This window comes from Trachemys scripta, chromosome 10 (genome assembly GCF_013100865.1).
Source record: "Trachemys scripta elegans isolate TJP31775 chromosome 10, CAS_Tse_1.0, whole genome shotgun sequence".
Taxonomy (NCBI): Eukaryota; Metazoa; Chordata; order Testudines; family Emydidae; genus Trachemys; species Trachemys scripta.
This window is the reverse complement of record NC_048307.1, coordinates 83,725,603-83,740,304: the sequence shown is the minus strand read 5'-3', so window position 1 is coordinate 83,740,304 and position 14,702 is coordinate 83,725,603. Positions and strand designations below refer to the sequence as shown.

Here is a 14,702-nt window from a genome sequence, read left to right as displayed (position 1 = left end):
ACTGAGTGAAGGGGAGCAGCCTCTGGGTACCTGGTTGCTTAGTCAACAGTTACTAATATGTACTGGTGTTTGGATGCAGTTATTTCCAGGGGCCTCTCTGCCTTTTGCATGGTAATATCCTTATAAATTGTCCGTTGACAATCAACATGGGCAGTGGGTTTCCTCACAAATACCCAAATGGTTCAAAATGCACTATATCATCAGTGGTCTTTTCTGGAGATATTCAGCATAAAAATTAACATACCTGTGATTTTACTTTAGCTTTCAAATGGAATTCCTATAGAGAGCTGGTTCATGGATAAAAATGACAATGAACTCCTAAAATTAATTCCTTTTCTGGAGAAACTTGTAGAGCTGGTGAGTAATGTATTCATCTTTTTTCATATACACTCTAGGTAGTTTCAAAATTGACTAAGTGATTTAGGAGCCCACATCACTTGGAAACTTCTGAAAATGTTACTTAGGAACTTTCCAAAACTCTGTCTTGTCTGGACAATAATCCAAAATATGTATAGGGAGTACTTATTATTTTATTAGTAAAAAGCAGAATGTATTGGGTTGAGTACATGGTTAGAAGATTAGTACCAGCTCTGACACTACCTATGGGACCTTCTGTTAAGTGACTTGCCTACCTGCACATCTGTTTCCTCATTTGTAAAACTGAGATACTACTTATCTCACCAGGTTTTTGTGAATGTTAATTAGTTAATGTTGTAAAGCTCTTTGAAAATACAAAGCACTGTAAATGGTGTTGTATTATTATGTATATTAACATAATTTAAAAACATAACTCTTGAAATCTGAAGTATAGATACATTTATTATTTTAAAAACTGTAATTTTATTTTTTTCTACAGAATGAAGATGTCCGACCTCACATCAGAGACAGATTTCGCTTGCATGACTTGCTACCCCCAGATTAAACACCAAGCCTTTTATCAAATTACTGAAGGGGGAGAAAATGCAGGACCCTTTTGGACTAAAACAAAAACATTGCCATTACTGTTGAAATTTTGCATTTTTGTACCCCGTCTTGCTTTTCTTATCTTTGGTGCCCAACAGTAATCAAGGGTTACAGAAAGAGACTTTCTATATCTCAGATTGAATACATACAGTACAATACAGTAGGTAGGCGAGAACAGAAAAGTCTTTAGAACTAGTGCAACTCCAATGAAATTTTTTTATGTACAGGACATCTGCAGTTTATAAAGAATTCTGTTTCTGCCACCAGCAGTTTGACCTGTAGAAACACAGGATTTTATGATATAACAGAGATTGAAAATGGACTCTTATTTTCTCTCTGTTTGGTGCTCTAAGTGGGTTTGTAGCCACTTTTCTGTTACTTTAAGATTCTCATTTCAACAGGAATGGCCAGTAAAAGTTGTTTTATTTTTCCTGTTAAGGTTTATAACCTTTTTACATTTTTGACCTGTATTAGCTTAGAATTTCATTATGCATTCCTTTTAGTTGAGGCGCTTCATAGTTTTTCTGGAAATAGCCAAATTTTATTAGTTTTTTTATTATACAATTGAATGGCCGTTTTCCTGCTTTGTCTGCCTGCATACTGTATATTTGTTTAAAAATATTCTCTAGTTTTAGTCCATGTAAGTTTCATTTAGAAATACCTGCATTTATATTTTGTTTCTGTAATATTCTACTGTAGTTGAAATCTTTTCAAAAATCAAGAGACTGGCTAGATAAGAATATAAGAATTACTAATATTCAGAATATTTAAACCATTGTGATGGCATGTACTCTGGACAGACAATATCTTGCAGTGGCACGCTCAATTGATGGACAAGGAATACCTCAGATTATACTGTGCATACAAATCTTTAAGGAGAATTATTTGGTAACCTGTTGGGTTTGATGCAAATCAATTACTGCTGCCTTCGGATTCCTCCAAGAATGAAGTATTCTGCACAGTGGCTCAGTATTTTAAGATGTTTTGCATGGGCTGGTGGTACCTCCTGTTATGCTGTTTGTTACAATCAGTTTTAAACTTTGTGTAACAGTGAAGGTACCTAATAGTAACTATGCATAATCCTGTGATACAGTACACTCCCATGCCACCAATGCAGTTAATATGCTATCATAGTGGTTTTCTATGCTATATGGAAATAGTCTTCAAGCCTTGGTTCTCTAATGCAGCTACCACAAGAGGTTGATATTTTTATAATGGTGTGTAATCTCCTTTTCAGGAGGCTTTTTATGGAAGGTATAATTTGTAAAAGTTAGGATGCTTTGCCTCTCGACTGCATTAACATGCCACAGGCTTGGACTGTTTTTGTGTAAAGGATGTCACAGAACGGCACTTTTTCTAAAGAGAAGTTTGATATTTTGTATGCTTGTTAAGAAAGTACAGTATTGGAAATTAAAGGTGGACAACTGATAATTGAGAAGTATGTCAATTAATTTTTTATGTATATTACCTGTTTACTTGTACAATTTTATTGTACAAATTACATGCAGCTTCATTTTCAAATGAGTCCTTAAAATAAGGAAAATCTTTTTAGGAAAACATTTAATTTTGTATTTTTGATTTTAAAAGGCATGAGTTATGTCAACTTTTTCCAGTGTATTAATGAAGATTTTAACTTTTCATCAGGTTGAGTGTTTTCTTACTATATTATCTGTTGTGTATGTAGCTAGCACATTGTGTCAATGAACTGTTAAAAAAATTAGCATGTAGAGCAAGCCTGTTTTGTGGAAAATCCTTATTCATTAAAAAAAAAAGTCATCATGGCAGATTTTCTGCAAAAAAAGTGAAAAGCATTTGCAATTCAGAATACTGATTTTTTTTTTTTTTTTTTTTTTTTGTATTTAAAGAAAGGTATTTTGCTTGCAGGAAAGAAATACTACAGATTCATTTTAAAGAGAATCTTTTAAATGTATTTATCTTTAGGGCATCTGGGCATCTTTACGCTGTTTGTCTTATGTCTTTATTGAAATAAAATGTACATAACATTACCTTTATATATATATATGCTTTTGCGCAGACGTGTGAACCCCAGAACTATCCCCACCCCTCCTGTTTTTATGCTAATATAATGGATACTCTTACAGATTTGAAAATGGTCAGTTTGTGTTTGAGTTGCTGCAAGATTCTCCCACAATTTTTAAATTATTATTTTTTAATCTCCCTCTCAAACGTAAATCTAAGAATTTTTTAAGTTAATTTAACAATGAACTCCTCTTCAGAGTGGAATTTCTTCCAAATTACCATAAATAATATGTTATACCGTATTAGGATTTTTTTAATTCATTGCTAAATAAATCTAGCTTAATGGAACTACCTTGAATAAGTTAATCATGGACATTCTCTGTGACTCAATAAAATGGTACATGGTTACCACCGATTAGAATCATTGTCCTAAGCATTTGCGTTCTAATTTACGCCATTTTGAGTAAAACTATTACAAAATTGGTATTTTTGGTTAAGGCAAAGTACACATTTCATTTTATACATGTATCTATGTCATGATTTCAGATCACTGAGGAAAATTAGAATGTGAGATATTGCAATCTGGTTTCTAGGAAATGTAGGGAAAATTGGTGATTTGGTACTATCTAGATGCACAACAAAACTAATCTATATAGACTGCTCCATAATACATATTAAATACTTGAATGTTAACATGCTGCAAATCTGATTTTTATAATTATAATCCTGCTTTGCTGAGAGAATGTGTCTTTTTAAAAAAATTAAGCTTCTAAAAATGTCAAATACTTCTGATCTACGTAATCTTTTCATCTAGTTCACTTAAATGTAATCAGATTTTTTTTTCCTGTTTTTCATTTTATTGGATTCTATGATGGAGTGGAATGACAAGGATTAAGTACTACTCTGATCTTAGAATATCATACACAGCTAATTACAACCCAAAATTATCGCTGATAACTGGGAGGGGAGGGGTTGGGTGTACAAGGTATTCAGGCTTGGGCCCTTTTTGAGTTACTTCACTATTATGCAATTAATCTTGTAACTGGATCACTTACTCTAATTTTCTTATTTTTAGAGAATTTATCAGAGGCATACCATAACATCCTCTTTCTACTGTAAATTCTTGGTGATTTTGTTTGCTCTCTTTCACTACAGCCTGCTGTTTGTATGGTCGTTTTACGTGTTCTGCACATGTTCTGGTCTAGCTTTGATCATTTTTACTTCTGACAGCAGAACTATGCTCGGATGAAAGATTATTACAGTTTCTTAGGATTTTGCAATGTGCAATACATGTGGAGGCTCTTATTTTTAATTTACTGTGTATATAGAAGGGTAACTGCCTCGATTTTACTGTTTTGTTTGTTAGTTAACATTCAGTTGTTTCACCTTCCATCTACATAGGAAAATCTTTCATTATTACTCAAACTTTTAAAAGTCTGAATTCTTTGAGGCCTGATCAAATATTGATCAAAGGCATCCTTCTGTTGGCAGTTCTTTGTCAACCAAGTGTAAACTAAGGATAGTGTGTCAGCTTCCCTAAGACACTGATTCAAGCATTTAAACACTTGATTAAAGTTAATTATATGTTTAAGTGCTTTATTGAATCACGCTTTCATCCACAGAGCTTGTTTTGGACATTTGACAAACATTGTACAAGAAAGTAAACAGTCACGTATGCATCCATTTTCCTTTGCTTTCTCTTCTGGTCCTAGTTTCCTTGGAGTGTTCAAATTGCTAATCACGTTACTTTATTCTTCTTTGTCTAAACATCTAGCTCCATTCTGTTATCATATTACAATTGATTCTAAGTATTACAAGTCATTTGGCAATTTAACTTCAAATTGCTAAGTCATCATCTGATAATACTTTATCAGAATTGACAAGAATACGCTCTTTCTTTATTTCTGACATTGAAACCGACAGAAAATAATTCATTTTGCTTTCCCATCACTTTGTGGGTTCTGGAGGGCAAATGGGAGTGGTATAAACTTATTGTTGTCACTAAAGTCAGCAGCTATGAGCCAGAATTAATGAGCCATTGTCATTTAAGCATAATTTTTCCAACCCCTTAAGTGGCCCCAATCTGGGGCAGCACACAATCTATTTTGCACCGCTCCATTGGTGCAAAGCATTCCTAAATCCAGTGGATCCAATCAATAGAGGGTCTCCCTTTCATAGGATTCTTGAGTTGCAGAGCCATAGTGGGTCCCTGTGATCTGTGACTAAGGTACTATCCTTCCCCTGTGATTGGGGACAACTAGCACAGAATGGAATTGGGGGAATGGAATAGGTGACTTTGCACCCTCTTCCATCCCACAGCAGCGCCAAGTACTCCTTGATGGCAGCTGTGTGGCTGGACTGGTAAACCCTATTAGAGAAGCCTTTGTTAAACTAGCAACAGAGGGTCCTGTGGCACCTTTAAGACTAACAGAAGTATTGGAGCATAAGCTTTCGTGGGTGAATGCCCACTTCATCAGACGCCATTATTATTATTTGTTAAACTAATAAACTTCAAAATTATTGAAATATAAAATACTAGATCGAGATAAAAGATGCTTAATAGGATAACACTACCCATATCATGTACGTAGACATTAAACCTGCTACCAATTAAAAAACAAAAAGTGACCCAAGTCTGTCTACTTGTTTTCCTGTACAAATTCAGACTGACAAGTTGTGTTTCTACAGTCTCAGCAGGTGCAGAGAGAAAGCAATCACAATGTTTTTTTTATTCCATTGATAGTAAGACTTGAAAAGCTGCAGCATTTTTCTAGTGTGGAAATGATGTCTATATATGTGGCCTGGGGAAGCACGCCATCCAACTAGTCTACAATCATTCTGGTTATATAAAAGCAATTAATCCCTTAAAGATTTTTTTAAACTACTTAAAGACTGACACAGAGGTAGATTAATGCAAGAGCTTCGGATCTAGGCCCTGCTCAAAAAGGACCCAGATGGAGCAATGAGGGAGGGCAGTGGTTCTCAACCAGGGGTACACACACCCCTGGAGGTATGCAAAGGTCTTCCAGGGGATACATCAGCTCATCTATATATTTGCCTCGTTTTACAACAGGCTACATAAAAGCCACTAGCGAAGTCAGTACAAACTAAAATTTCATACAGACAATGATTTGTTTATACTGCTCTATATACCGTACATTTAAATGTAAATACAGTATTTATATTCCCAATTGATCTAATTTATAATTCTATGGCAAAAACGAGAAAAGCAATTTTCCAATTAGAGAGTGCTGTGATGCTTTTGTATTTTATGTCTGATTTTGTAAGCAAGTAGTTTTTAAGTGAGGTGAAACTTGGGGTACGCAGGACAGATCAGCCTCCTGAAAGGGGTACAGTAGTCTGGAAAGGTCGAGAGCCACAGAGGTAGGGTACCAGACCGCCATGCACAGCTGACTGATGTTGGCCAGCTGCCTTCTGAGGTAGGCTAAACTTCCTCTTTTGGGAGAAAGGCAACTATTTGTCTAGGGGAGGGAGAGGTGCCTCAAAGTTGTTGTTTTTTTCTTTTTTTTAGGGGGGAAGTGATTCTAATGGATTAGCATCCCTTTATCATTAATCCGTCCCTGACTATACAAGTTTGTATAAAATCGTAAGTGTGAATGGTGCTTTCCATGCTAGAAGAAAGATGAGGGCTTACAATCTACATAAATATGTAAGGAAAAGTATTTCTTCTGAAAGAAGGAATAATAAACACACTGACGTCATTCACCTGAGGTTAGGTTTCAACATTACAGACTGTCTAGGAGAAACTAAAGGGATGCACTCAAGGACTGCTTAGACTAACAATGTGTCACTCCAGATTTACACCATTGTTCCTGATACTGAATATTTAAAAAAAAACTTTAAATGAACCAGTGTGTATCTGATAGGAAATAGCATAGGTGTATCATTTTGTATACTATAAATTAAATATCTCATTATGCTGTTCATATTTTTCAGCACAGGCTGCAATCTTTTTTTCTTTTCTTGTGGGGGAGCAAGCAAGGACAGATTGATGAAGGTGAAGATTTATTGACTTGGTCCACTGTTGAAGCACATCAATTTTTAGCTTGTTAATCTTGATGGTAACACGTGAAACAATTTATTTTGTTTTGGTTGATCCTTGTGTCAATTCTGGTACTGAGAAGTGCTGAATCCTGAGTAAGTATTTTTATAGAGAGAACTGATCTACCAATTTGTGCTGCTTGTGACAACACTGCTAGTGCTAAGAATCACAAGATTTGTATTAAATATTTGTTTTAGCTACTATATTGGGATTTTTAGCCTATATTAATTCTTTCAGCTGGCATTTATCAGCAAATGCCCTTCCTGCCTACACTCGCTGCAGAAACAGTTTTCTTCAGAATATGGATTTTATGTAACTTTTAGGCTCTAAAATTGGAGGAAAATATATATATATATATATATATTTAAAGTCAGTAATGGAGATCAAACAAGAAAAAAATACCAAATACATGTACTTTATCTGATAAAATTGTTATAGCTGGTTCATTTTGGTTAGTCTTGATTTGATTCTGATGTTATATATTGTACATGGTCCAACGCATATCTTTTGTAAAAACTATCATAGGTCAGAATTATTCACATAAAGCTCTATCTTATCTTCTAAGCAGGAATCTTTAGATATGGAAAGCATTTATATTAAATGAGAGCATGTGGTCTAGGAGATGGGAGGAAACTGAAGTCAGAAACTCATAATTCTGCCACTGATGCAGCAAGTGATGTTGGGCAAATTATTTTGTCTGTCTATACTGTAGCTTGCCCATCTGTAAAAGGGGAATAATACTTGGACATTTTAAAGCAATTTGAGGTCCTGGGGTGAAATGTGCTATAGAAGTGCATAGTATTTTTATAATTAACAATGGCCCCTTCTCCCCCCAATATTTCACGGTAGTCTCATAAAGATGACTCCTACCATGGAGCGTATGAAAATGTGTTTGAACTTGATGGTGTTAACATTTAGTTATGTCTTTGCTTCTATTACTTCTGCTCCTATACTAGGTAAATGGACAACAAAGAGGAAACCATGTATTTTGAGGTCTTTTTTTCTCCAACTGATTCAAATAGATCTTCAGAGCATCTTCCAGTTGTTAAAAGCCAGACTGATAATTCATCTAATTTGTCTTTGGAGGAAGAAGAAATTTCACATTATTTTAATTTTCCAAGACTATTTTTAATCTCTCACTTCAAGTGACGCCACAGAGAAAGAGGTAGTGAAAGAGCACATCCATCATCTTTACAGGTAGTCAAAAAGACAGTATGCTTTTAAAAATCACAGCAAGGAAAATCAATTCAAACATGATGTTTTCCAAAAGCTCACACATCTATATTTAAATAGATTCAACCACAGAAAATATTTAAATGATAATAATGTATTCAGTGCTGTACAAGATGTAGTTTCACAGTCCTCACTCTGAGGAGGGTACACTTGACAAGACAGATACAGGTAAAAAGATACATTCATGTAGGAAAATGAAAGGTTATACAACTAGGAACAAACAATGTTGGCCACATTCATAGGTTGTAGGATTGTGTTCTGTAAATGTGACTTACATTCTTTGTTCTTAGATGTATAACTTGTGATTCTGAAAAGGATGTGGGGTCACAGTGAATAAATAGAGGTTTCTTACCCTGTGCAGTAACTGAAGTTCTGTGAGATGTGTTCCTCTATAGGTGCTCCACTCTTGATTGGAGATTTTCATTAGCAGTGTCTGTTCGGCCCACGCACATGCCGTTGGTATCCTCATGCCCTGCACCGAGGCTATGTCAAATTGCACAGGCAAACCACTCCCTCAGTTCCTTCTGCACGACTGAGTCTCAGAAGAAACTCCAAAGCAGAGGGGAAGGAGGGTGGGTAGTTGAGCACCCATGGGGGATACATCTTGAAGAACTACAGTTACTGCACAGGTTGAGTAACCTCTCTTTCATCTTTGAGTAGGGTCCCTATGGGTGATCCATCCTTGGTGACTCCCAAGAAGTATTCCCAGAAGGAGGAGTGGGGGCATTCGGAATGGAGTCCATCACAGAGGCGAGAACTGCCTTGCCAAATGTAGTGTCAGATCTGGAGGCATCAACCAGGACATTGTGTCTAGAGAGAAGACATGCACCAGAGACCATGTAGCGGCTCTGCAGACCTCTGAAATAGGAACATTTTTAAGGAGAGCCATAGAGGTAGATTGTGATCTAGTCAAGTGCACCGGTAGAGATGGACTGTCGATACTATAGTAGCATACTACAATACACTTGGAAATCCATTTAGAAAGTCTCTGGGTAGAAATGGCAGACCTGTCTGCAATCAAAACAAAGAGTCCAGTGGATTTACGAAATGGTTTAGTTCTATCCAGAAAGAAGGATAATGCCCTCCTGACATCTAGAGTTGGAAGTATGTGGTTTGGGAAAGAAAACTGGTAGGTATATGATCTGTTTCAGATGAAATTCGGAAGTTACTTTAGGTAGAAACCTGATCCTTGTAGAATATTGTGAAGCGGGGGAGGAGGTCTGCCATTAAGGCCCCAATCTCTCTGACTCCGCAGTGTGAGTTAATAGTCACTAGGAAGGCTGTTTTACTAGATAAATCCAATAAGGAGCAGGTGAACGTCAGTTCAACAAGATTTTCTGAGGCTTTTGAGAAACAAGTTCAGGTCCCAGGCAGGGGTAGGAACCTTTATCTCTGGGAAGACATTCCCCAGACCTTTTATAAATCTTGCGTTTGTGAGGTGAGGAAACAGAGAAAAACCCTCAATAGTAGTCTGAAAGGATGTTAGGGCCACCAGACGAACCTTGAGGGAATTATGGGACATCCTGATTTCTTAAGATATAGCAGGTGCTTGAGGATGAACGGAAGCGGGGCAGATTCGGGAGCAGCATTGTGGAGTTCACATCAGTGGCCAAATTTTTGTCTACTTTTGAAGGTAAGTAGTTCTGGTGGGAACTTTTCTACTATTTAATAGTATGTGTTATATCTCACAGAGCAGAATGACTCTAGCCCCATGAACCATCAAGGAACGACCTTTCAGGCAAAGAATTCCCAAGTCGGGATGCATCAGAGGACCAGAGTGCTGGGAGAGGAAATTAGCAGTTGGGAGATTTATCAGCTAGAGAGCAAGATGAAACAGGTAAGGGAACCATGCTTGCTTTGATCATGTCAGGGCTATCAGAATGACTCTGGCCTTGTCCTGTTTGATCTTATTGTCTTGAGGATGAGAAGCATTGGAGGGAAGGTATAAACAGCTTCTTTGTCCATGGCAGGAGGAAGGCCTCCCCCAGAGAATTGTGATCCAACCCGCCCCCCTGGACAAAATAGGTGGCATTTTTTGTTTGTAGTTGTGGCAAAAAGGTCTACTTGTGGAAACTCCTAAGCCCAAAAGATTCCAGCCAGAACCTGGGATCCAACTCCCATTTGTAGTCTTGGAAGAAGCACTTGCTGAGCATGTCAGCTGTGACATTCTGTATGCTGGGCAGCCTTGTTGCTAAGATTCTTAAGTGATACTTTATGAACCAACTCCACTCATTTTATTGCCTTTGCACAGAGGGAAGGTGATCTTGCCTCTTCGTGCCTCTTGATATAAAACAAGCAAGCCATGTTGTCTGTCATGACTTTGATGGATCTGTGTCTGATGAGAGGAAGGAAATGAAGACAGGAATTTCCGACAGCTCTGATCTCCAGACGGTTGATATAGAGGGTGGTCTCAGGCTGACCATCTGCCCTGGATTGTTAGAGAGCCAAGATGCACCCCTCTGTTCTCTCTGATCCAAACAGAAATGTATCCGTGGTTATGGTTACTGTCGACACCCGTTAGAGGAAGGGGACCCCTGTCCCTACACTGTGATGAATCTTCCACCAATCTAGGGAATATTTTACATGCTGGGGGACCAACACCTACTTGCCTAGACTCTGTCTGTTTGGTGAATAAACTGTTCTGAGACACCCCTGGAAAAAGCAGAGGCGTAACCTCACATGCTGTATCATGAAGGTGACCCAGAAGTTGAAGGTCTGGGGGCTATCCCGAGTCATTTTGACAAGGCTTGATAAAGTCCGGAATCTCTCCAAGGGAAGAGATGCCATGGATGTTAGGGAATCCAAGGGCACCCCTATGAATTGTATGTCCTGAACGGGATTTAGTGTTAATTTTTCCATGTTCAGCTGAAGGCACAGGTCCAAAAAGAGAGTGAACACTGTCCTTGGGGCAGAAAACACTTCTTGGTAGGATCAACCCCGAGTAGCCAATAGTTGAAGTATGGGAATACCATGATAGCCTGATGACGTAGATACTGACACTACTGACAAAACCTTTGAGAACATTCTCGGAGCCGAGGAGAGGCTGAAGGGGAACACGCAATACTGAAAACCCGAACCACCAAAAAAGAAAATCAACCTTCTGCTGGTGGCATCTGACTAATATGTCCACTCTGCTTTGGATCGTTATCGAGCAGAACCCGCCATCAGCATGGACGCATGTATTCTGGAATGGTGGTTGAAGCATGAAGGGACATATGAATCTTTAGCGCATCTGGCACGTAAATATCTTGCGATGCTGGCTACAACAGTGCCATGAGAATGCCTATTTTCACTTTCAGGTGACATTGTAAACAAGATGTGGGCAGCATTATCTCCTGTAAACTTGTCTGAACGATTGACTGATGTAGGACTGAGTGGAATTATAGGTTCTAAAGTTTTACATTGTTTTATTTTTGAATGCAGTTATTTTTTTTGTACATAATTCTACATTTGTAAGTTCAACTTTCATTATAAAGAGATTGCACTACAGTATTTGTTATTAGGTGAATTGAAATATACTATTTCTTTTGTTTTTTACAGTGCAAATATTTGTAATAAAAAATAAATGTGAAGTGAGCACTGTACACTTTGTATATTCTATGTTATAACTGAAATCAATATATTTGAAAATGTATAAAACATCCAAAAATATTTAAATAAATGGTAATCTATTATTGTTTAACAGTGCAATTAATCGCGATTGATTTTTTTAATCGCTTGACAGCCCTAGTCTGTAGTGATTGATTCCCAGACATAGTAAAAAGGGTGTAATCGGTGGCCAAAGACCTGGTTGGTATTCGTATTTGCACTGTCAGGTTAGGGAGGTTATGTGTCTTGACTCCTTGTCCTTCCGATGACTCAGCAAAGGTCATGGTACCAGAAGTGCCCAGTGCCGCAAAGGTGCTGACCCACAGGATGGTTGGCACCGAGGACAGCTACCTGGCAGAAGACTGTTTCTTTTTAATCGCCTTTCTCTGCGGTGGGATTGTAGCTCTTATCCTCAATCTTTTAGAGGAATGAGCTTTGCCTTTAGTTGAGGGCGATATACCCAGGGAGCTCCTGGTGGAAGGTGTCTGTTGCTCTAGGTTGGAGGTTGATAGGATTGTATTTTTATAGGACAGAACCTTACATGAGGGTAGCAATCACTCAAACCGGCAGATTGTTTCTCTGTCTTTGACTCAGATGTTATCTTGAACCCATTCTAGACCCATACACCTCAGCACGGGTAGTCAGCAGGGGTAGTCAGCAGGGATGGCTAGCTAATTTTTATTGAGTTGAAACCTAGCATATAATTTATGTTTATAAAAGTTGGATTTGTTTTTAAAGAATGGCATAAATTGTTTTTTCTGGGCTAGCTTTGGTTTTTTTTTTTTTTACTCTGCACATGCCAAGTACATATATGATGATTAGCCAAAAAGTATTCTGCTAAAGACTCTCAAATGACAAATCAAGCAGTATAAACTACCAACTGCAATTACACGCTCCTGTATAAGCCGATTTCCAGGTGCCTCTGGACACTGCTTCTAGGAGGACTTGAAAAAAATGGTTAATTAAAATGGTTAGTGTCAAACGATGATTCTCATACTAGGTGGTTTACTTCAAATTTATCTCTAGTTTAATAATTTGTTCAATTTAGTATCAAAAGCATGTCTCTCAGCACACTTGAAAATAGAGCTCAACAACTAAGAGCTTACAAACAGCACTGCATTGCTTCTAAGAAGACATATATGATCCACTCACCTTTAAAAAGTCAAAAATGGCACTGTCAAGATAAAAATTGCATTAAAAATTCCTTACCTGTCAATAATATTTTAGATTATTAAATAATATTTTAGATTTAAAGATCCCCTTGCATCCTGAAGGATCTCTGTGTGCTTTAAAAATAATCAAATGCAACATATTACATAAAATACAACCAATTCTAGTCTGAAATGTAACAGTTGTTTAACTGCATACATCAATGCTGCCAACAGTCTAAGGCAGGAAGTGAAGAATATGAAATCCAATTTAAACACATAGAATTTCAGAAGAAAGATGCAAATGCTCAGTTTGAATTCAGCGAAGACATGGGCGTTAACCCCCTTGTCTTGCAAAGTGCTATGAGATCTTTAGAGACACAAAGTAGGTGAGGTAGTAGCTTTTATTGGACCAACGTCTGTTGGTGAAAGAGACAAGCTTTTGACATGCACAGAGCAGCTCAAAAGCGTCTCTCTTTCACCAACAGAAGCTGGTCCAGTAAAAGCTATTACCTCACCCATCTTGTCTTTCTAATATCCTGGGACCAACACAGCTACAACACTGCAAATGAAATCTTTAAGCACTAGTCAAGACCTTCATGCAAATGACTGTACCCACAGAAGCACAGTAGGTGGCACTCTTCCCACTGAGTCAGTACTGAACCAATGCCCTTTACTAAATCATCAATTCCACTTTCCAGAGCACCTGTGTGTTCCTAGGATCTCTCCCAGCCTAGTACTAACCCAGACACTGCTCAGCCCTGATTAGTTGTTTTAGAATTGACTGGATCACAGCACAGGATGGTAAGTCTAAAAGAACTTTAGCAGTCTTAATTTATTTTCATCATTCATGCTGTTTATTGTTTGCATTTTACTCTGCTTGAGTACTGTATAAATATGTTTAATAGAGGAAAGCATTTTCAAAACACTGTGGATTGCATTTAAATGTTTCTTTTTTAGAAAAAGAAGAGAGAAATCTGGTGTAAGTGGGTGCACTCCTAGAGGAGTTTATATAAGTCGCAGCTGTTTGCAGTAGGGACGAATTTCTCCAGTATGTATTTTAATATGTTAACTTGTATACTCTTTTAATGGCTTTAAGATTTTTTTCATAATTTGTTCCAGCTTTTATCATATTACATTGTTTCCATTGCTTCTCCATTTGCTTTGTCTATTTCCTGCCCTTTTAGACATTCCATTATATATAAATGAAATAAAACAATGCATGCGACTTGCATACCTTTTGCTGTTACTATATGTATATTACCAAAAGGTTACAGTCTAAATAGACATAGAGTCCTTGTCTTAACTAGAAAATTTTTTTTTTTTTTACTGTGTTACTACATGTTAACTAATTAACACACAGTAAAATCCTAGAGTGGACAAGGCAGTTGTAGGGAAGGAGAATAAGCTATACACCTGTACCTCGATGTAACGCTGTCCTCGGGAGCCAAAAAATCTTACCGCGTTATAGGTGAAACCGCGTTCTATTGCTTTGATCCACTGGAGTACACAGCCCCGCCCCCTCTCCCCCGGAGCACTGCTTTACTGCATTATATCCGAATTCGTGTTATATGGGGTCACGTTGTATCGAGGTAGTGGTGTACCTGTGTAAGGCACCTTTTTAACTGTTATAACTGTATTCATCAGGAGTTACACTAGTATAAATGTTTTGGTTTAAAAAAAAAAATAGTATTACCGGCCCAAGAAGTGTGTGCAGACCAGACTTA

General features: G+C 37.5%; 1 protein-coding gene and 1 long non-coding RNA gene across 2 annotated transcripts in view; both read left to right on the top strand.

The window, feature by feature from the left end:
* CTDSPL2 (CTD small phosphatase like 2) overlaps window positions 1-3,367 on the top strand; it is a 71,161-nt gene extending 67,794 nt beyond the window's left edge. Inside the window, exons 12-13 of the mRNA XM_034783735.1 lie at window positions 262-357; window positions 857-3,367. Of these exons, the coding sequence (XP_034639626.1) occupies window positions 262-357; window positions 857-922 (162 nt within the window). The 3' untranslated portion in view covers window positions 923-3,367. The remainder of the gene's footprint in view (window positions 1-261; window positions 358-856) is intronic.
* Window positions 3,368-8,309: 4,942 nt separating this feature from the next.
* LOC117884444 lies at window positions 8,310-11,319 on the top strand. The gene is made up of 2 exons (XR_004647564.1): window positions 8,310-10,076; window positions 10,491-11,319. It is a non-coding gene; the product is annotated as an uncharacterized LOC117884444 (long non-coding RNA).
* Window positions 11,320-14,702: the final 3,383 nt, after the last annotated feature.